The 21,979-nt window shown below is 44.0% G+C and overlaps 1 protein-coding gene across 2 annotated transcripts in view; it reads left to right on the forward strand.

The window, feature by feature from the left end:
• Window positions 1-21,979, forward strand: part of WDFY4 (WDFY family member 4) — a 240,722-nt gene that overhangs the window by 20,001 nt on the left and 198,742 nt on the right. For both annotated transcript variants that reach the window (XM_087824106.1, XM_087824105.1), the window contains exons 9-11: window positions 2,317-2,421; window positions 3,760-3,950; window positions 19,056-19,636. In XM_087824106.1, coding sequence (XP_087680232.1) covers window positions 2,317-2,421; window positions 3,760-3,950; window positions 19,056-19,636 — 877 coding nt within the window. The remainder of the gene's footprint in view (window positions 1-2,316; window positions 2,422-3,759; window positions 3,951-19,055; window positions 19,637-21,979) is intronic.

The following is a 21,979-nucleotide window of genomic DNA, read 5'->3' on the forward strand; positions in this document are numbered from 1 at the left end:
TTCCTGTAACTGGCCTTGTCATCCCCGAGGAGAGAGGAGGGGGTGGGTGTAATTTTATTTTTTATTTTTATGGGTGTAATTTTAAACAGACTCATGGAGCTGATTCAGGCCTGATGAATTCTCAGCTTTCAGATGTTTCCTGCCTTGAACGTTGCCTGAGTGTGGAGATGCGGAGAGAGGAGGGGAAGGACAGGTCTTCAGTAATGCAAAGGGGACGGGAGCTCAGAGAGGCTTGGGGCTCTGGTGGGGACCTGCCTGGGTAATCTGGGATATGGCCACCTCGCTTACTCCGTGCTGTTGGGCCTGATGGTTTCCCATTCGGAGCAGGGGTCATTCTGCTCAAGCTCACCCCCTCTGAGTTTTGGCCACACTTTGTGTACCCTGCTGGGCTGTGCGCCCATGGCTCCTTGGCATTGTCCCTTCACCCCTGTCTCAGCCCCTACACTGTGGACTCTCAGCATCAGTAGCCTCTGCTCCCCCCCCCGGGACTTCAGGGTCCCGTTTCCAATGGGAGTACACTGAAGAGTGCTGGCCTGGGTTCTCTCATGGGGACTTCAGGGTCCCGTTGTCCAGCGGGCGTACACTCAGGGAGTGCTGGCCTGGGTTCTCTCACTGCTTGAACACCCCATGAACATACCCTGTGGGGGCCACTCTCTGGTTGTCTACAACTCCCACCTCCACCGACTTTCAAATAGGAATCAGAGCATGAAAACTCCTCTCAGTTCCTCCTGAGTTTCCCTCAATCTGTCCACACCTGCCCCCCTGGGATTGTAGCCTGGAGGGATTCCGCATGGGAAGCAGCCACTTACCTCTCTCTGCCTTGGTCTCTCTTCCTTCCCCTACCACACTGGCTGGGAGGGACCAGGGGCTCACTAGCTGTTGGCCCCTTTTGGAATTCTGCTCAGACTCGAGCCGAAGTCATCAGTCTGTCTGCTTCCTGGGCCTCTTTGAGGAAAGATGCTAAGGGAGAGCGCATGGGTGCTGGGGCCAGCCCTGGGCTGCAGTCCTGGCTGTGCTGCTTAGGAGCTGAGTGATCCTGAGCAAGCTGCTTAGCTTCATGGGGCTCTTTCCCCCTTTTTAAAATGGAAGTGTGTGTGTATGTGTGTGTGTATATATATGTGTGTGTGTATATATATATATATACACACACACACACACACACACACATATATATATATATATATATATATATATATGGTTGTTGTGAAAGTTCAATGAGGAACTATCTGAAAAGGACCCATTGTTGTGCTTGGTGCATAATAGGTGCTCGAGAAATGCTAGTCACTTTATCCCTATATGCCCTGTGCTACAGCGTGGGAGACTGAGAGAAACACCTGAGGAGGAGCTCTCACTCGCTGGTGGAGTCCAGGAGGGGCCTGTGGCTCCTCGGGGATGTCAGGGCTGAGGGGCAGGTGCTCCTGTCTTGGCGTGTCTGGGCCCCAAGCCAGGATTCAAGAGTCTTTTGTATGTGCTTCTCTCTATTGCTCTTTGCAGTCTTTTTGTTTAATGTTTTTGTTAGCTTAATTGTGCACTGCTTTTCAGCAGTCTGACTTTGAATTTACTCTTAAACCCAATCCCAGACCTATGACCATTCCTGGAGAATCTGAAGCTTTCTTGTGAGCTGGTGAATCCCATCTTACTTTGTGATGTCTATAGTTAAGTGTTTCTTGCTGTCTCTTAGATACTTTCTCTCTCGGTTAATAAACTCTATCTTTACTCATTCATTCATTCTCTGTATATACTGAACCTCCCTCTGTGTCAGCACTTTCTGGCTCTGGGGACTCAGGTGAGCACAGGCCTGGTCTGCTCTCCTGGATCTAAGGGGGACACCCATGTACTCCACAGTCTCTCTAGCATTCCCTGACTCTGGTGTGAATTGGCAGTCCTCCCTCCCCAACACCAATGTCAAACTACAAGTGTCCAAGGGAAGGTCAAGGAGGCGGGTGTCAGGGATTCTGTAGAACAATGGTTCTCCAAGAGTGGCCCTCACACCTGCCTGTCAGCTTCAAATGCGAACCTGTTAGAGACTCAATGACAGGACTCCACCCCAGACCTCTTAGGTCAGAAACCCTGGGAAAGGGGGTCAGCCTCTGGATTTTAACGACGAGACCCTCAGAATGTTCTGATTGGTTACGTTGGGGAACCACTGCTCTAAGGGGTAGTAGTGTTACACCTTACAAATTGGGATGCACACTCCTGTATAATGGCAGCATTATATTCAAATTTCTTTAAGAGGATAGAAAACTAACGGCATCAGAGATTTGGGATCATACCATGTACATTTGAATTTTTTTTATTGCTTCTTACATGTGGCAGGAAACAAGGAAGCCATTCTCAATGTCCAAGACCCAGAGAGAGAACTGACCCAGGTGATGCTGGACACGGTGGTCGTGCTGCTGACAGGCTCAGTCCGGAATGCGGGTAAGGGTGGGGCCACCTCGCCCGGTCACTGCTTGGGGAAACATTAACTGTCCTCAGTGATTTATGTCAATGATCAAAGGTTATACGAGGAATGGTTTATGTACAGTGATTTTCAGTAAAGCGGTTGACACCTCGGTTGACACCTTTTACTTTTAAAGTTGATGGATAAGGTTGTGAACCAATGGCATATCCTAAATTTATGAGACCAAAGAGTACTCCTCACCCCATATTTTCATATAAAATCCATTAATATCCTGCTGCACTATGTGCTTTAAAAAATCCAAATCATAAAATATAGGCAAAGGAAGCTGGTGATGTTTAAGAGAGTTGAGTTGGTGTGCTCCCGCCTGTGATGCGCTTAGTGTTTCCATCCGTCCCCAGTGCTCTAGCTCCCTGAGACTGTGCAGTTTTAACAAATATGTACATGGAATATGCATGTATATATGTTATGCTATCAAGCAAAACCTCAACAAGTGGTACCAATGGGTCTGGTGATTTGGGGCATCTTTATCTGAGGCCCTCACAGATCAACTATACCTAATGTGAATGATAATTTCCTACGGTAGAGGGTCTCTAACGTTAGACTGTAAAAAATCCCTGGAGGTGCTGTTTAAAATGCATATTCCAGACATTTCATTAGCAGCAGGCCAAGGCAGCGCTCAGGAATCTACTTTTAAAAGGCCTCCAAGGTGATTCCCGCATAGGGAGCACCTGGCCCTTGTTTGGAGCACTCCCGCCTTGTGTGGGTGACCGTCAAAGCCACACCGTGCTGTTGGAATGACCCAGTTGCTTCCTTGTTCCCATTCCACGTGACCACTCCAAATATCATCCTGGGGAAGAAATTCTTAGAATTACTTCTAAACAAAAACATTCCACCAGCCAAATTATGTTAATCTCCCCCCTTCCCAAGAAACTACCTAGGAATTAAATATGTTCCTAACTTCAATTCTGGTTGGCTTTCGCTGAGTATTTTGACAGAGAGAGAGAACTGCCACCAGCCCTGGATTAGGGGATTATGTGGAAATAAAGGGCAGAGGTATATCTAGTTAAAGTTCTGATTATTTAGGTTTCTAAATTTAAAAAAAGAAGCCCCCCCCCATCACAATTCCCACTGGAGGAAAGAGATGTTTTCCTTCTAATTCTCAGCTGTGCAGTTCTCTCTCCCTCTTCTCATTCTAATAGTGGGTATGGATTTTGAAAAAAGTTTCTAATGGGCAAAAGAGACACATAAAGATGTAGCAAAATAAACTTGGATATTGTGAGGAAAAGCTGTCCTTGTGATGGAAAGGAAGGTGCGAGGCCCCTGTCACCTAGTGCCACCTGTGTGTCGGTCTGCAGTTGTCCTGAAAGACCACGGCATGGTGCCCTTCATCAAGATCTTCTTGGACGAGGAGTGGCACCGGGCAGCCGCCCTCTGCATCTTGGAGCAGCTCTCGGTCATCAACGCTGAGGAGTACATGAGCATCATCGTGGGCGCCCTGTGCTCGTCCACCCAAGGGGAGCTGCACCTGAAGCTGGATCTCCTGAAGGTGATGTCCTCTTTGTGACAGGCTTTCCGTGGACACGGGGCAGGTGACTGACCTTGGCCTGTGCATTCATTCATTCGCTGGTCACTGTATTATACAAGTAGGGTAGTGTCAGCTGCAGCAACAAATAATCCCCACATTAGAAATTGTTGAATTCACCAGTTTTCCAGTGCGGTGTGTTACTGACACACGAGCATGTATTTTACCTGAGCCTGGGTTGCACATGTTTGTGAGAGGCCCTGAGCTCAGCTTCCTGGGGGACATTTTAATTTATGGTTGCTCTTCTCTTTTTATTTTTATAACATTTTTTTTCTGTATGCCTGTGTTCAGCTTAGTCCACATGCCCCTTATAGTGAAAAACAAGGAAGACCTGGGCCAAGGCAGTTGGACCTGAGTTCTACAGTGGGGGATAATTGGAATCTTCATTTGTTTCTGACTGAGAAAGTCAGACAGGTCTGCAGAGAAGGGAGTTCTGGTTTTACTTTGCTTGGAGACCACGCGTGTTTCCGTGGTTGTTGTAGAACAGAGTTCTGCGTTGCTTGTGGAAAGGTCATCTCATTTACTCTCCAGCTCAGAGGCACCTTAGTGGAGGCAGCCCTTGGGCAGCAGGACTGAATTTCTAAAATTAACAGTGTAAAGTCATTATGGTGTTTTACAGATTCAATATCATTTCAGAATCACCCTACCAAGAGAGCGCGTCAGGGACAAACACCGTGTAAGCTTATTTAACGAACTCATACCCTGGGCTCAATGTGCTGTCTTTTCCCTGGGCGCCAGGCCCCCGCTGGGCAGCTGGGGCGCCTGGAGCTGCCATGGCTCTCCCAGGACCAGGGCTGGCAGGAAACTGCTGCTGCAGCGGGTGGCGGGAGCGCCGACCCAACCCCAGCCTATGCTGAAATCCGATGTGGGGTTTGCATTTCTTTTGAATCATCTTGGGAAGCCCTTGGAACTTCAGAAACAGAGATGGAAAATGAGCTCTTTCTGCTGGGCTCCCTTTCCAGGAGCAGCGATGGAGCTGCCTGAGGCGCTGAGCCTGCACAACGGTCAGCTGTAGAGTGAGGGGGGTCATGGAGCGGGGGACCTCGAAGGCAGCCCCCCGCCCCCAGAAAGGTTTGCCACCTCTGAAGTGCATTCGTCGTGCATCATCCTCACTCTAGTCCCCGAGGCAGTGTTTCCAAAACCCAGTGGCACTTCCATGCCAATGTAGGAGCACGCGTGGCTTCACTGCCGAATCCTGGCAAAGGGTAACTGAGTTACAGAGTAATGTAAGCAAATGAATTTCCCTCCACGGCAGGTGGGACCATGACTGGGTTATGCACAAATTCAGATTGATTTGCTAATATACACTTAGCTGCTCAACTCTGAGCTTAATCGTGTTACCTCACCGGTCTCCTGGCATGACACATGGAAAATTATGAGGAAGAACAAATAATAGGATGTGAAATAAATCCTGTTAGTCCTAACGTAGTTAGCGCTTTGCGCAAACATCCATTTTATAGATTCAAGCTGGAGGAATACTAACTCAGAGGCGATGACACGGTAACTGAATTAGCGTGGAGAAAGTGGGCTTAACGCTGACCTTTCCCGAAACGTGCAACCCCAGCCTGATTACTTTGACTTCAGCTGATTAGATTTGCCCCGCCGCAGACTCGCCCGCCTCGGTGATGCATTGTCATGCAAAGTTGAGTGACAGTAATGGAGACCCTTCTCCTAGGCCCCAGTCCCTGACAAATTGTTTCCTAAAGTAGCACAGTATTTATTTTCCTTTATGATAGAAATGTTTCTCTTCAGTTGCTATGAAATTAAACCTTTGTAATTAGATTTTGAACTCTTTACTTTATGACTCTGCAAATATGAAATTAACCCCATCCCAAGAAATAATAGAGCAGTCTAAGTTCTAATGAGATTACCCCATTCTAGATAATGACCCTGAATTTAATAAATCAAACAAAGCAACAATTAAGGACAGCCATCTCTTTCTCCTCCCCCTCCTAGCAGATGGAGAGAAGAGCCATCCAGGAATTACAGGGAACAAACATTCTGAGAGACATGGATCGCAGGAGCACGATTACTGGGTTTCTGCTCTTCTAAAATATCTGCTCTCACCACTCTGAATGACAGAGTCCTTCTGAGCAATAGCTGGTGTCAAATTGGATAGAAGTAGAAGGCGGTTTCTTGGGGAAGAGGGGGTTTCATTGGCTATCCAGTGTTCAGATAATTGCCTATAATCAGATTCATTTTGTTTTTAATCATTTTCTTTTTCTGCTATTTGTTTTGTCGTGTGATAAACAGAAGAGCTTCATTCATTGCATTTGTCCTCAGCAACCTCCTCTCATTTAGAAGCCATTGAAAGTCCTCACGTAAATGTGGATGATCTAGAGGCTAGATTTCCTGATGTCTCCGTGGTTTATCTATTGTTCAGGGCACGAGTCATGTGGCCAGGCACCAGAGGTCAGGCCTAGACAAGACAACGTAGTGCTTGCTGTTACACACCAGTGCTCAGCCTTTTCTGTGGCCTTTCCCATGGCTGGTCAGTGGCAGGAAGGAAGCTCCACCACACACACTTCAAGATTAGAGTGTGTTTCCAACTCAGACGAAGAAGTGCTATTGTTAGGAGTGAGTTTCTCATACAGGCAGCACAGACACAGCATGTCTGACTGCAGCCCCTCCTGGGCCCAGTGTTCCCAGGGTGGTGGTTGGCAGGCAGCCGTGTCTAGTCTAAACGGCAAGCTGCTGCTACACCACAGCTTTCATGGTCACTGGGCATCACTAGTCTAAAGAACCTGCTCTAGCATTCACATGCTTCTCTTTAAGGACATGATCACAAATGTCAACTTTTCCTGGTTTTGAGCCAAATTCAGAAGTAGATAGGTGAAAATGATGGGGTGTGTAAATGCTGTGCTCACTTCCTCCCATGACGCTGCCAAAATTACAACTAAATGATAGAGCAATCAACCTGGAGGACCATCGAAAACTAGAGGAACAGAAGTCCTATAACTAAGGATATAAAGAAGAAGCCACATTGAGACTGGTAAGAAAGAAGAAGACAAGAAACAGGCTGGTCCCATACCCACGTGTTGTGGTTGAGAATCAGGAGGACTATCTCAGCTGCAGAGGACCCCCTGAAGAGTGAGAGATCCCAGGCCCACATCAGGGTCCCCAGCCTGGAGCACCAGTGCTGAGAGGAAAACCCCCAAATCTTTTGGCTGTGAAAATCAGTGGAGATTCTGTCCATCTGGGTGAGACAAAAGGCTGCTGCAAACCCAGGTGTCCTCTTTAAGTGCCTATGCACAGACTCACTCACTCGTAGGTTCTTACTCTGGGCTCTAGCAGAGAAATAGCAGCTCAGGGGGCACTGGAGACTTAGAGGGATAAGCTGAGTTGTGTGGCTTCAGGGTGAGGGCTGGAGGAACAGCTGCCATTGTCCCCGTATTGAGCCTTCCTCCAAGCCAGCCAGCAGGTGGACACCAATTTTATTGTGAGGATCCCTTTTACTACCTGGTCAAATCTGAATCTACATTTGCCTGGTGAACACCACTCCCCCCACCTTGATGACTGATTCCCTGAGACCTTGCCCCAACCAACTCCTGTACCACCAGAGGTCCTTTCAGCACCAGGCAGCTGGCCTAGGCCAAGATACAGTTTTTCTTAAAAACTCTCAAAGGTCTGGAGGCCCCAGGCAGGCAGCAGCTTGCACAGCTCCTGTGCCTTTGCTAAGTAGCCCCAGGCTTGGCATTGGAGCCAACTCTGAATCTGCATTGACTTGGTGAACATTTGCCTTCATGAGACCCTGCCTCACCCAACTTGTATACTGTCTGAGGCTCTTTCAGGGGATGAGCCTTACAGGCAGCCAGCAGGTAGTGACAGGCCTTGGGTTGCTCTGTGCCTTCAGCTGAGTGGTCCCAGGCCAGGTACTGGTGGCAAATGGCCTTAGTTCACAGTGTGGCATCTTCTACAGATGCCCAGCACAGGCAGCAACCAACCGTGGATAACTTTTACTAGGTATCCTTATGCTGATTACAGGCAGCAGCTGATCTTGGCCTGCATCAAGAGCCCCTCCCAAGAGACCCCAGAGCCAACATATTTGGTGACCACTTCAGACCAAAACAAGTACCACCAGATTAGTTCCACAAGCGGCACACCCAAAGGGTGGTCGTGGCAGGAACCAGAGACTGCTGGGGCAAATCCCACTCTGTGGGGTCAGCCACATATGACAGCTCATATGCTTTGGTTGTGGCCAATCCTCACAAGTACTCAGCCTAAAGGTCAATCCCACCCACTGATGTGACAACAGCAATTAAGACTCAACTACAACAGGAGAGCACACACAACCCACACAAGGGATGCTCCTGGAGCACATGGGTCAAGTAATCAGGGAAACTTTACCCCTGGATTCACAGTCACGTACTACTTAAGTCCACCTGGCAAAGAATGGGAGACAGAGCAGACCTAGTTAATGCATAGGAGCAAATACAAAGAGGCAGCCAAAATGAGGAAACAAAGAAACATGTTTCAAAGGAAAGAACACAAGAAAACTCCAGAAGAACTAAACAAAATGCAGGCAAGCAATCTATCAGATACAGAGTTCAAAACAATTGTTATAAGAATGCTCAAAAAATTAGTGAGAACTTCAACAAAAAGGTAGTGAGCCTTCAATAAAAAAGGACATAGAAACCATAAAAACCCATCAGAAACGAAGAATACAATAACAGAAGTGAAGAATATACTGGAAGAAATCAATAGCAGATGAGATGAAGCAGAGGACTGAATTAACAATTTGGAAGACAAGGTAGCAGATAACAATTGGAATAGCAAAAAGAAAAAAAGAGAATAGTTTCAGGACCTCTGGGATAACATCAAGCATAACAACATTTGTGTCATAGGGGTACCAAAGGGAGAAGAGAGGGAGTAAGGAATTGAGAACCTATTTGAAGAAATAATGACTAAAAGCTTCCTTAACCTGGTGAAGAAAATAGACATACAATCCAAGAAGTGCAGAGTCTCAAACAAGATGAACCCAAAGAGGCCCACACCAAGATACACTATAATTAAAATGGTAAAGGTTGAAGACAAAGAGAGAATCTTAAAAGCAGCAAAAGCAGGGCAGTTAGTTACATACAAGGAAACTCCTATAAGATTGTCAGCTAGTTGCTCAACATAAACTTTTTAGGCCAGATGGGATTGCCATGAAATATTCAAAGAAATGAAATGCAAGGACCTACAACCAAGATTACTCTACCCAGCAAGGCTATCATTTAGAGTCAGAGGAGAGATAAAGAGCTTCCCAGACAAGAAAAAGCTAAAGGAGTTTATCACCACAAAACTGGTATTACAATAAATGTTAAAGGGACTTCTTTAAGAAGTAGCAGAAGAACAAAAAGAACATAAATATGAACAATAAAATGACAATAACTATGTTCCTATCAATAATCACTTTAAATGTAAATTGATTAAAAGCCAATTAAAAGACAGGGTAGCTGAATGAATAAAAAAACGAGATCAATGCATCTGCTGTCTACAAGAGACCCCCTTCAGATTGAAAGACAGACAGACTGAAAGTAAAGGGATGGAAAAAGATATTTCATGTAAATAGAAATAAACAAACAAAAAGCTAGGATAGCAATACTTATATCAGACAAAATAAACTTTAAAAAACACAGGCTAGAGTAAGAGACAAAGAAGGGCAGTAATAATGATAAAGAGAAGAATCCAACAAGAGGCTATAGCCCTTGTAAACAATTATGCACCCAACATAGAAGCACCTACAAGTATAAAGCAAATCTTGATCGACATACAGGGAGAGATCGACAGTTATACAGTCATAGCAGGGGACTTTAGCACCCCATTGACATCAATAGATAGATTTTCCAGACAAAACTTAACAAGTAAACAGTGGCCATAAATGACACATTAGACCAGATAAATTTAATTGATAATTTTAGAGCATTTCACCCCAAAGCAGGAGAATATGCATTCTTTTCAAATTGCGCATATAACATTTTCTAGGGTAGACAACATGTTAGACAACAAACAAATCTCAATAAACTTAAGATTGAAATCGTACTAAGCGTGTTCTCTGACCACAATGTTATGAAACTAGAAATCAGTTACAAGAAAAAACTGAAAAACACACAAATACATGGAGGCTACATAACATACTACTAAACAATGAATGGGTTAACAATGAGATCAATAAAAAAATGAATATATATCTTGAGACAAATGAAAATGAAAACACAACAACTCCAAATCCATGGGGTCCAGCAAAAGCAGTCCTAAGAGGGAAATTTATAGTAACACAGGCTTACCCCAAGAAACAAGAAAAATCTCAAATAAACAATATCACAGAATACATTTTCTTGTACTTTCCCATATTGCCAGCATTTGAAGAGCTAAGCTAGACACATGCTGAGTACATTGCCTCCTTTAGTAATAACTAGATTTGTCAAAGCTGATGACTCCTTCATTCTCAGTTTCATGAAGTTGATGTAATATAGCTCTCTAAATTGCCTCATATTGGGAATTTCAATGGGCCATGTGTAACGGTTTTCTTTCTAGTGTTTCTTCATCTAGAACTCATTGTGGCCATTGCATTTTGGGGTATTTTCTTTTCTATATATTTTTTGCATTTTTAAAGTATTTTATTTTTTAATTACGGTCTACATTCAGTATTAATTTATGTTAGTTTCAGGTGTACAGCATAGTGGTTAGACAATCACATACTTTATAAAGTGTTTCCCTGATATTTACAGCACCCACGTGGCACCATATGTAGTTATTACAATATTATTTATTAAATTCCCTGCTTTACATCCCATGACTATTTTGTAACTACCAATTTGTACTTCTTAATCCTTTCACCTTTTCCACCCAGTCCCCCAACCTCCCCCTTCTTTGGCAACCATCAGTCTGTTCTATTTTGTTTGTTCATTTATTTTGTTCTTTAGATTCCACATATAAGTGAAATAATATGGTATTTTTCTTTCTCTGACTGACTTATTTTACTTAGCATGCTACCCTCTAAGTCCACCCATGTTGCTACAAATGATAAGATTTCATTCTTTTTTAATGGCTGATTAATATTTCATTGCATTTATGTACCACAACACAACTTCTTTATCCACTCATCTATTGATGGGCACTTGGATTGCTTCTATAGCTTGGCTATTGTAAATAACCCTGTAATAGACATAGGGGAGCATATATCCTTTCAAAGTAGTGTTTCAGGATTCTTTGGCTGTATACCCAGAAGTGGAATGGCTGGGTCATAAGGTGGTTTCATTTTCAATTTTTTGAGGCACCTCCGTACTGTTTTCCACAGTGACTGCACCAGTCTGCACCCCCACCAACAGTGCACAAGGGCTCCCTTTCTCTACATCTTGCTAACACTTGTTTGTTTTTGTTTTTTAATCCTCACCTGAGGAGATGCTTACAGGGAGAGAGAGAGGGAGAGAGAGAGGGAGAGAGAGAGGGAGAGAGAGAGAGAGAGACATCGATGTGAGAGAGAAACATCAATCAGTTGCCTTCTCTACGTACCCTGACCAGGGATTGAAACTGCAACCCAAGTATATGCCCTGATCAGGAATTGAACCGGCAACCTTTCAGAACACAAGACCTTGCTCAACAAAATGAGCCACTCTGGCGAGGCCCAACACTTGTTTTTTGTTGATTTGTTGATGCTAACCATTCTGACAGGTGTGAGGTGATAGCTTATTGTGGTTTTAATTTGCATCCCTGATGATTAGTGATGTTGAACATCTTTTCATATGTCTCTTGGCCATCTATATGTTCTCTTTGAAGAAGTGTCTATTCAGGTTCTCTGCCCAATTTTTAATTGGATTGCTTGTGTTTTTGGTGCTGAGTTGTATTTTTTATAAATTTTGTATATTAACCCCTTTTTGAATGTATCATTGGCAAATATCTTCTTCTCCCAATCGGTAGGTAGGTTGTCTTTTCATTTTGTTGATGGTTTTTTTGCTGTGCAAGAACTTTTTAGCTTGATGTAGTCCCATTTGTTTATTTTTTTCTTTTGTTTCCCTTGCCCAAGAAAATATCAGAAAATATATTGCTAAGAGAAATGTCAGAGATTTTACAACCTATGTGTTTTAAAAAAATGTTTTTATTGATTTCAGAGAGGAAGGGAGAGAGAGATAGAAATATCACTGATGAGAGAGAGTCATTGATCCGCTGCCTCCTGCACACCCCCCACCGGGAATCAAGCCCACAACCCAAGCATGTGCCCTGACCCGGAACCGAACCACGTCCTCCTGGTTCATAGGTCGACACTCAACCACTGAACCATGCCAGCCAGGCTACAGCCTATGTTTTCCTCTGGGAGTTTTATGGTTTCAAGTCTTACATTTAAATCTTTAATCCATTTTGAGTTTGTATATAGTGTAAAAAGGTGGTCTAGTTTCTTTATTTGCATGTATCTGTACAATTTTCCCAGCACCATTTATTGAAGAGACCATCTTTACCCCATTGTATGTTCTTGCCTCCTTTGTCAAATATTAATTGACCACATAGGTGTAGGTTTATTTCTGGCTCTCTTTTCTGTTTCATTGATCTGTGTGCCTGCTTTTATACCAATACCATGCTTTTTTGATTACTATGGCCTTGTATTATAGCTTGGCATCAGGTAGCATGATATCTCCAACTTTGTTCTTTCTCAAGATTGCTGAGGCTATTTGGAGTCTTTTGTGGTTTCATATAAATTTTTGGATTATTTGCTCTAGTTCTATGAAAAATGCCATTGGAGTTTTGCTAAGAATTGTGTTGAATTGATCAATTGCTTTAGATTCTTCCTATTCACAAGCATAGTATATGCTTCTATTTATCTGTATTTTCTTCTATTTCTTTTTTCAGTGTCTTATAATTTTCTGAGTACAGGTCTTGTACCTCCTTGGTTAAATTTATTCCTAGGTATTTGTTTTTTTTTAATGCAGTTTTAAATGGGATAGTTTTATTAGTTTTCCTTTCTGATAGTTTATTATTGGTGTATAAAAATGCAACTGATTTCTGTATATTTATTTTGTATCCTGCTACTTTACTGAAGTCATTTATTAGTTCTAGTACTTTTTGGTGGAATCTTCAGGATTCTCTATATACAATATCATGTCATCTGCCAATAACGGCAGTTTTTCTTCTTTTTCAATTTTGATGCCTCTTATTTCTCCTTCCTGTCTGGTGGCTGTGGCTAGGACTTCCAGTACTATGCTGAATAAGAGTGGCGAAGGTGGGCATCCTCTCTTGTTCCTGATCTTAAGGGGAATGCATATAGTTTTCGGCCATTAAGTATATTGTTGGCTGTAGGTTTGTCATATATGGTGTTTATTTTGTTGGTATGTTCTCTATTCCCACTTTGCTGAGAGAATTTATCATAAATAGGATTTTGTCACATGCTTTTTCTGCATCAATTGATTTCGTCATATTATTTTTATCCTTTATCTTGTTTATGTGATGTATCATGTTAATTGATTTGTGGATATTGTACCAACCTTGCATCCCCAGAATAAATCTCACTTAATTATGGCGTATGATCTTTTTAATGTATTGCTGAATTCGGTTTGCTAACATTTTGTTGAGGATTTTAGCATCTATGTTCATCAGGGATACTGGCCTATAATTCTTTGTAGTGTGTTTAACTGGTTTTGGAATTAGGATAATGCTGGCCTTGTAAAAAGAGCTCGGGAGTCTTCCCTCCTCTTGAATTTCTTGAAATCATTTGAGAAGATAGATGTTAGTTTTTCTTGAATGTGTAGTAAAATTTACCTGTGAAGCTGTCTGGTCTAGGACTTTTTAAAATTTTTTAATTTTTTAAATTTATCTTTATTGTTGAAAGTACTACAGGTGTCCCATTTTTCCCCCCAATTGACCCCCTCCACCTCGCTCCCATCCCTCCCCAGGCATTCATCCTGTCATTGTCTGTGTCCATGGGTTATGCATATATGCATATAACTTCTTTGGTTAATCTCCTCCCATCCTCCACCCACTTTCCCCCTTCCCTCTGAAATATGAAGGTCTGTTGCATGTGTCAATGTCTCTGGATCCATTTAATTTGTCAGATTCTTTTGTTCATTAGCTTCTTCTTAAAGAAGACCCTTCAACATTTCCTGTAGTGCTGGTCTGGTGGTGATGAACTTCTTTAGCTTTTCCTTGTCTGAGAAGCTCTTTATCTGACCTTCAATTCTAAATGATAGCTTTGCTGGGTAGAGTCATCTTGGTTGTAGGTTCTTGCTTTTCATCACTTTGAATATATCTTGTCACTCCCTTCTGGCCTGCAAGGTTTCTTTTGAGAAATCAGCTGACAGTAGTATGGGTGCTCCCTTGAAGGTAAATAACTGCTCTTCTCTTGCTGCTTTTAAGATTCTCTCTTTGTCTTTAACTTTTGGCATTTTAATTATGATGAGTCTTGCTTTGGGCCTCTTTGGGTTCCTCTTGTTTGGGACCCTCTGTGCTTCCTGGACTTGTAAGTCGATTTCTTTCACCAGGTAGGGGAAGTTTTCTGTCATTATTTTTTCAAATAGGTTTTCAATTTCTTGCTGTCTTTTCTCTCCTTCTGGCACCCCAATAATACGAATGTTGGGTCTCTTGGTGTCCCAGAGGCTCCTTATACTATTTTCATATTTCTGGATTCTTTTTTCTTTTTGCTCTTCTGGTTGGGTGTTTTTTGTTTCTTCAAGTTCCAAATTGCTGATTTGATTCTCAGCGTCCTCTACTCTACTGTTGATTCCCTCTAAATTATTCTTCATTTCAGTTCATGTAGCCTTCATTTCTGATAGGTATTTTATTAGGTCATCAATGGTCTCACTTGTTTTTGTAATAGTCTTACTAAGATCCTTGAATTTACAACCAAAATTCTGAACTCTGTATCTAGTAGCTTGCTTGGGTCTATTTTATTTAGTTCCTTTTCTGAGGATTTCTTCTGTTCTTTCCTTTGTGACATGTTTCTTTGCCTCCGCATTTTGGCTCCTCCCAGGTGTTTATTTCTATGTATTAGGTAGAGCTGCTATGTCTCCTGGAATTCGTAGAATGGCTTTGTCCAGTGGCTCAGGCTCCCCAGTCACCTGAGCTGGGCCTTCTAGGTGCTCCCCTGTGTGGGCTGTGTGCACTGTCCTGTTGTAGTTGAGCCTTGGTTACTGTTGGTGTCACTGGGAGGAATTGACCCCCAGGCCATTTGACTGTGAGGATCAGCTGCAACTACAGCCCAAGAGCTGCTGTGCTGGAGACACCCCTATGGAGCAGGATTTACTTCAGTGGAGCTTTGATGTTCACCAAGTGCGCCCCTTGAGTGTCACTCGTGAATGTGGTAGGGTTGTCATCCAGCGTGGTCGAGTCTGACCACCAGGTGCACTGTCTCTGGAGCCTCCTGGGAGGTGCAAACTCAGCCTCTGCCAGTGCCTTGCCCAGGGCCACCCAGCATGAGCTACACAGCAAACCGTAGTTGGCTGCTGCTTGTGCTGGGCTTGGAGGTGTCCAGGAGAGGCCAAGCCATGAACCAATGCAGGCTGCCGCTAGTGCCAGGCCTGAGGCCACTTATCAAGCCGAATGGGGCAGCTGCTGCTTGTTTGAGAGATTTTAGGAAAGTCCTAAGCATGAGGCTCCAGAGGCCACTTGCACAGAAAAGCCCCTGGAAATGGCCTGGATGAGCTGCAGGTGGGGGGGCGGGGCCTCCGGGAATCACGGGGCGGGGCCAACGGTGTGAGTCAGGTGCTGGCGATTCAAACATGGCGCCCACCTGCCGGCTGTGTGCGGGGAGGACTCGCCACAGGAGCCATGGCCTCCGCCAGCCCTTCTGCCTGGGAGGAAGCCGCCCCTCCGCCTCTCGCCCAGATCTCAGGCAGGTTAGTCCCTCCCCGAGTGTCCCAGGTCCTTTCAGGCTGCTGCCCGGCGCTGGGCTCAGAGGGAGCGTCCGAGTGAGTCCGTGCCGGGCCCTTTAGAGGAGCTGCTGGGGCTCCCTCAGCCACAGTCCCCGCCGGTTTCACAGCCCGGAGTTGTGGGGACGTCTCTTCCTGGCCTGGAGCCCTGGGCTGGGGGTCTGCTGTGGGGCTGAGACCCCTCCCTCCTCCGGGAAACCTCCGCCACCGAGATTCCCTTCAGGGTTTAAACATGGCACCGGGGGTGGGCCCGGGCCAGTCTCTGTGATTCAGCCCCGATCCGCCCGCGTCTCCGCCCCTCCTACAGTCTCGGTGCTTCTTCAGGTCCCTGGTTGTGGGGCTTCTGTGTAGCCAGGTTTCAGGAGGCTCTGAGTGACGGTGGTTCTGTATTTTAGTTGTAATTTTGATGTGGTTGCGGGAGGCGGCGGGTGTAGCTCTTACCTACGGCGCCAGCTTGTTTCTCCCTCCGGTCCTGGACTTTTGTTTGATGAATGTATTTTAATTAATGTTTCAGTTTCATTGGTTGTAATTGTTCTGTTTTTAGATTTTCTCTTCCTTCTTGACTGAGTTTTGGAAGATTGTATGTTTTTAGAAATTTATCCATTTCTTTCGGATTGTCCAATTTATTGGCATATAGTTGTTTATAATATCAAATAAACAATCCAATCTTACACCTAAAGGAGTTAGAAAGAGAAAAACAAAGTCCAAAATGAGTAGAAGGAAGGAAATAATAAATATCAGGCAGAAATAAATGACAGAGTCTTAAAAGAACAAACAGTACAAAAGATCAATGAAACCAAGAGCTGGTTCTTTGAAAAGATAAACAAAATTGATAAATCTTTAACCAGGCTCATCAAGAATAAAAGAGAGAGAAGAACCAAATAAATTAACTCAGAAATGAAAGAGAAACAACACCTGGCACCACAGAAATACAAAGGATTATGGGAAAATATTGTGAACAATATATGCCAACAAATTGGACACTATGGAAGAAATGGGTAAGTTCCCAGCAACATACCATCTTCCAAGACTGAATCAAGAAGAAATAGAAAATCTGAACAGGCCGATTACCACTAAAGAAATAGTTAGGCTCATCCTCACCCTGGAGGAGAAAGCTGTGGTTATTGCCTAGTTTTTAAAACTTTTTGCCTCCATCTTCCTGGCAGACCAGAAAGCCCATTTCCTGAAGCCCATTCCTCGTCTCCGATTTCATCTCTCCTTAGTGGATGGCCCGGATGCTGAGTTTCTTTCAAAGAACAAAATGACAAGTCAATTTCTCCGCACTTGTCCCCCTGAGCCCTGGTGGATAATCATTGATCTAACCACCAGAAGTCATGCATTTTCCTTTTTTGTAACCAGGAAAAAAATCAGTTGACTCGTATTGGTTAAGATGGATTTTTCTACTTCACTCTATCTTATTACTTGTCCACTCTGAACATAACTGTGAACTTTGTCCATTCATAGATTTTCCTAGTTATTATAATCTTTGTCTTGTTTTGTTTTTTAATTTCTCTAAATGTCAGTGATGGGGCAGTGGGACCCCTTCCAGCAGCCCTTTGGTCATTGTATCTTGTCATCTTTGAGAGTCCTCACCTTTGTGCATCCACTTAATCCTGGCCTATTCTGTGTCCACCTACCCAATCATGGGATTGACCTCCCACCAAGCAGCTCAGGCTTCTTGTAGAGAATATAATATTAGATAACAAAATTTGCTTGTTAGGGGCACACATTATATTACTTCAGGTAAATACTACTGCTAGGTTAGGATTACCAGCATTTTAGGGATAGCCCTGGAAAATTACCTTTATCTCCCTAAAGTGTACGACTACATAGTTCATAGTTACCAGTAACTTTACTGAGTATCTATTTGACTTTCTCTATATGAGAGTTTTCGTCTAGTTTCTTCCCTCCTTTTTAAAAACGTGACCTACAAGTTTTCTCTTTGTTAACTTTCAGTATTATGCTATTGATTGACATCCTAAACTATGCATTTCAGAGACAGCATCATCCCTCCTTGAACCATGTTTTAGGAATCCTGGAACTGACTCTAAATTGTGCTACCCAGACACCTATCTTCCTTGTGTCACTAGAACAGTAAATATCTGAAAGGACAAAGCAATTAAAATCTCTCTCCAGAGCCTGCTAACTAACTCATACTACCGGCCACTCTCTGGGAAACATGCATAAGATGCTGGGGTCTTAGATGGAGTCCCCCTCGATTTTTGAGAAGAGTAAATAACTAAATATAAAAAACTAGAGGCTTTTAATATTTATCTAAAACCATCCACACATTCTTCACTTGAGGTGTGAAGCTTCAGCACAGAATGGGAACATCTTAAATGCAGTCCTTCCAAAGCGTTTATTAAATATCTGGTGTATACCATGCACTGGGCTCAATGAATGGCACATTGTAAGTGCTCAGTAAATGTTTGATTTTAGAAGGAATTGAAAGTGGCTGTCCAGTAGAAACCTCAGCAATCTGGAGAAGGTGGAGCCTACTGTGTGTATTACAGTAGCTGAACTTCAACATGGTCTTTTCTGCATGCTTCACCGATGGGTTCCTTCCACTGATGGCTTCTCTTCCCTACCCTTGCTTCCTTCATATGCTCACAAGATTTTAATTAGATTCATTTTCTATCATTCTGCATTTAATAGCCGTACCCATAATAATAATACTGCATTATATAGATTTCACTGTGAGTTCCCTTTGCGATGGAAGGGATGATTCATTTCATTTGTTTCGTGACTATTTGTTAAGGGTGCGCTGTGTTCCCCAGCAGCGAGCAAGCCTGGTTGTGTGGTGCCCTGCCGGGGGGACAGACTGACACAGCTTCCAAGTAACCTCCATACAGTGTGAGGAGAGCTTTGATCAGGGAGTTGAGGGGCCGTGTGAGCCCAGGCCTGGGAGAAGCATGAGCTAGGGTGGGGGTGGGGCAGGGAAAGCTCTCTGAAGGGAGATGCTGGGACCTCAAGGTACAGGCTGTAGGTCAGCCCTGGGAATGAGCATATGCTTTCAGAGCCGCCATTTGAAAGAAGGCTCTGAGGGGCAACCGGACACTAAAATGAGAGGAACAGCTCTGACCTCCCGATAGTTCAGAATTTCCTGCGGGCAGCTGGCTGCTCCCATGCTGCTGAGTGTGGAAGAGTGCCCCTGGGCTTGGCGGGACGTGGGGGAGCTCCGTGTTAAGGGTCTGCCTCCTAGACTTGACTCCGTGTCTCTTTGGTGTTTTAGTCTCTACTCCGGATCCTGGAGACGCCCAAAGGCCGAGCTGCTTTCAGAGTCTCCAGTGGGTTCAATGGGCTGCTGTCCCTGCTTTCTGACCTGGAGGGCTCCCTCCAGGAGCCCCCCCTGCAGACGTGGGGCACAGTGTCCCGCAGCGAGACCCTGGACCTGGTCCTGCACACCCTCTGTGCCATGTCTGCAGCGCTGCACCTGGACCCCGTAAACATTGACTTCTTCAGGAGGAACGGGCTCTTCGAGAAGCTGGCCGAGGACCTCTGCCTGCTGGGCTGTTTCGGGGCCCTGGAGGAGGAAGGAGCCCCCCAGCACTCCCAGGACAGCACGAAGGCCAGGCCGTTTGCTGACTTACTGAGCGTGGCCTTTTCCTCTGCCTGCCTGTTCCCGTCCAAGATACAGAGCTGCCTGCAGATCCTCAGCTTCCTGGACAGCATGGCCAGCGGCACCCTCCACCTGCTCAGGGACCTGAGGGCATCGCCGAGGGCTGTGCAGGAAGCAGCTGCGGGAGCCCAGAAAGGGGAAGCTAGCAGGGACCCCCAAGGCAACTTGGAGCAGTGGCCAGACCTGGAGGAGAGGTAGGTAGAGCTTTGCTGCCTGCTTCTGTAATGGATGGTCAGTGTCTCTGTCTCCCTTTTCCCACCCAAACATCCTGCACGTGGAGTGAGTAGAGAGCCGAGGCTACAAGCTGGGTGTGCAGAAATGTCACATGACTTTCTTTTTTTTAAGTCAAGTTAACACTGACTCCAAGCTCCCCCATCATGGAGCTAACAGAACAGCAATCTGAGTCAATACAGGATTGTGGGATGCTGTTGGGCCCCACAAAACCAGGGAAGTTTACCAATCTTAGAAATGGTGCAGAACTCCAGAGATTGGCTCACTTTCTCCTTGGCATCTTTGCTGCTCCTGGGAGCTTTGATGCCTGCCTATGCCTGGCCTTCCTTGTGTGCCAGCAGCCTTTGCCTTGTCTTATATGCCCCTCAGGGGCACTGCCAAGGGATGGGGAGGTCCTTTGACTTACAGGACACAAAGCACAGAATCCTTCCCAGTGATGGGCCTCTTCCTGTTCCTACTCACTGTTTCTACTTTCCTGAGCAAGGACAATTGCTCCTCTCACTGTAGGCCAATCTCAATGAGTGCATGCTTCCCGGAACCACATTTTACTCTCATTCCTGAAACACAGGATCCCACTAGAGCAAGGGAGGGCAAGGAACCCCTCACCGTGTCCCTTGGAGCTGTAGGGGGAAAACCATGAACAAAACACCAGCAGTTGGTATTGCTCTTCATTCCTCCACAAAACACAGATTAGCACTGTGATAAGCATCCTGCCCACCACTTCTCCATGTCCTCTTGCCCTAACATCGCAGGGCACTTTTTGGAAAGACGTTACACATTTTTATCCAAAGAAAGCTCCCATTGGCCAGATGTTAATGCTGGCGGTTGGTAGTGAGGGGGATGGATGTCAAATCTTCAACCACTTTGTTTTTGTTTGATTGGTTAATCTGGTAAATTAATTGGTCTCCTAATATTGCACTTCTGCTCATGATATAATTATTGTTGGATTTGATTTGCTGATTTTTAAAAAACATTTTTGTTTCTGAGAGCTTTGGCTTTTCCCACTCCCTCCTGACTCCCAGGCTTGCGCTGGCCTGCAGCGTGAGCTGGGCGCGCCCTCTCCCCCATGGGCTGCCGTAGAACTTGGCAGTGAAACCTCATGGGCCTGGGGTTTTCTTGTAAGATTTATTCTTGTGAAAGTAAGTTTCTATTTATTCTTGAATCATTCTTAGTAAGTTACTTTTCAAGTTTATTTTCCCATTTCTTCTAAGTTTTAATTTATTGACATGAGGCTATTTATAACATCCTATTTACTTTTATCCCTCACATTAAGATTGGTGTCTTCTCCTGCCCCCAGCACCCAGCATTCTTGGCAGAGGGTTATTTAGCAGTGTGACCTATGGGCTAACTTGCAGCATTTTCTGTCACTCACGCATACATTGCCTGTGTCCTTTTCGGTCCTTATTATTTCCATCTACTTTCTTTGAGTTTATTTATCCTAGTATTCTTCTTCTTAATTTAACTGATTAGGACATTAATTTTCAGTCCTTTTTAAAAATATAAATTTCCCACACAAAGGAAATTTATCTCACAAGGTTTATATTATATCTCAATATAATTTAGTACTAAATATTTCCTAATTTCCCTATGACTTATAATTTTATTCTTGAGCCTAGTTTAAAGGGCAAATTTCCAAAGTTACATAGTATTTTTGGTCATCTTTTCATTATTGACCTTTAATTTTATCATCATGAGAGAAGGTGGGTTTATGACACTAGTCTTTTGAAATTAGTTGAGTTTGACTTGATGCCGAATGTGGTAAATTTTCATAAGTGTTTTGTGTGTGCATAAACAAATGCATACTTTCCAGTTGTTAAGTTCATTGTTCTATTTATGTCTTTTAGATCAAATTTATCAATTGTCTTGTTCAAATTTTAAGATTTCTTAATCTGCTTGGCATATCAGTTACTAACATATGTTAATTATCTTCCATTATAATGGTAGATTTGTCAATTTCTGTTAATTTCTGTCTTACATGTACCTGAGACTATTAGAATCACACATATTTATAATTTTTACATCACCTGGAGGAATAAAAAATTTTATCATTATATAGTGACCTCTATCTCCGGTGGTATGTTTTGCCATAACAATTATGTCTAATAATATAGGGCTACGCCAGCTTTCTTTTGGTTAGCACAGGCCTGGACGTTTTTATTCTCTGGTTTTAAGCTTTCGGTGTCCTTATGTTTTAGGTGTTTCTCTTGTAAACAAACAGTAAAGAGCTATTTTTGTTTTGTTCTGTCTTTTACTAGCCCTTCACTGATACTGTCTTCCTCTCTGTAGCTTTAAAATAAGTCATAAAT

This window comes from Miniopterus natalensis, chromosome 14 (genome assembly GCF_054644295.1).
Source record: "Miniopterus natalensis isolate mMinNat1 chromosome 14, mMinNat1.hap1, whole genome shotgun sequence".
Lineage (NCBI taxonomy): Eukaryota > Metazoa > Chordata > Mammalia > Chiroptera > Miniopteridae > Miniopterus > Miniopterus natalensis.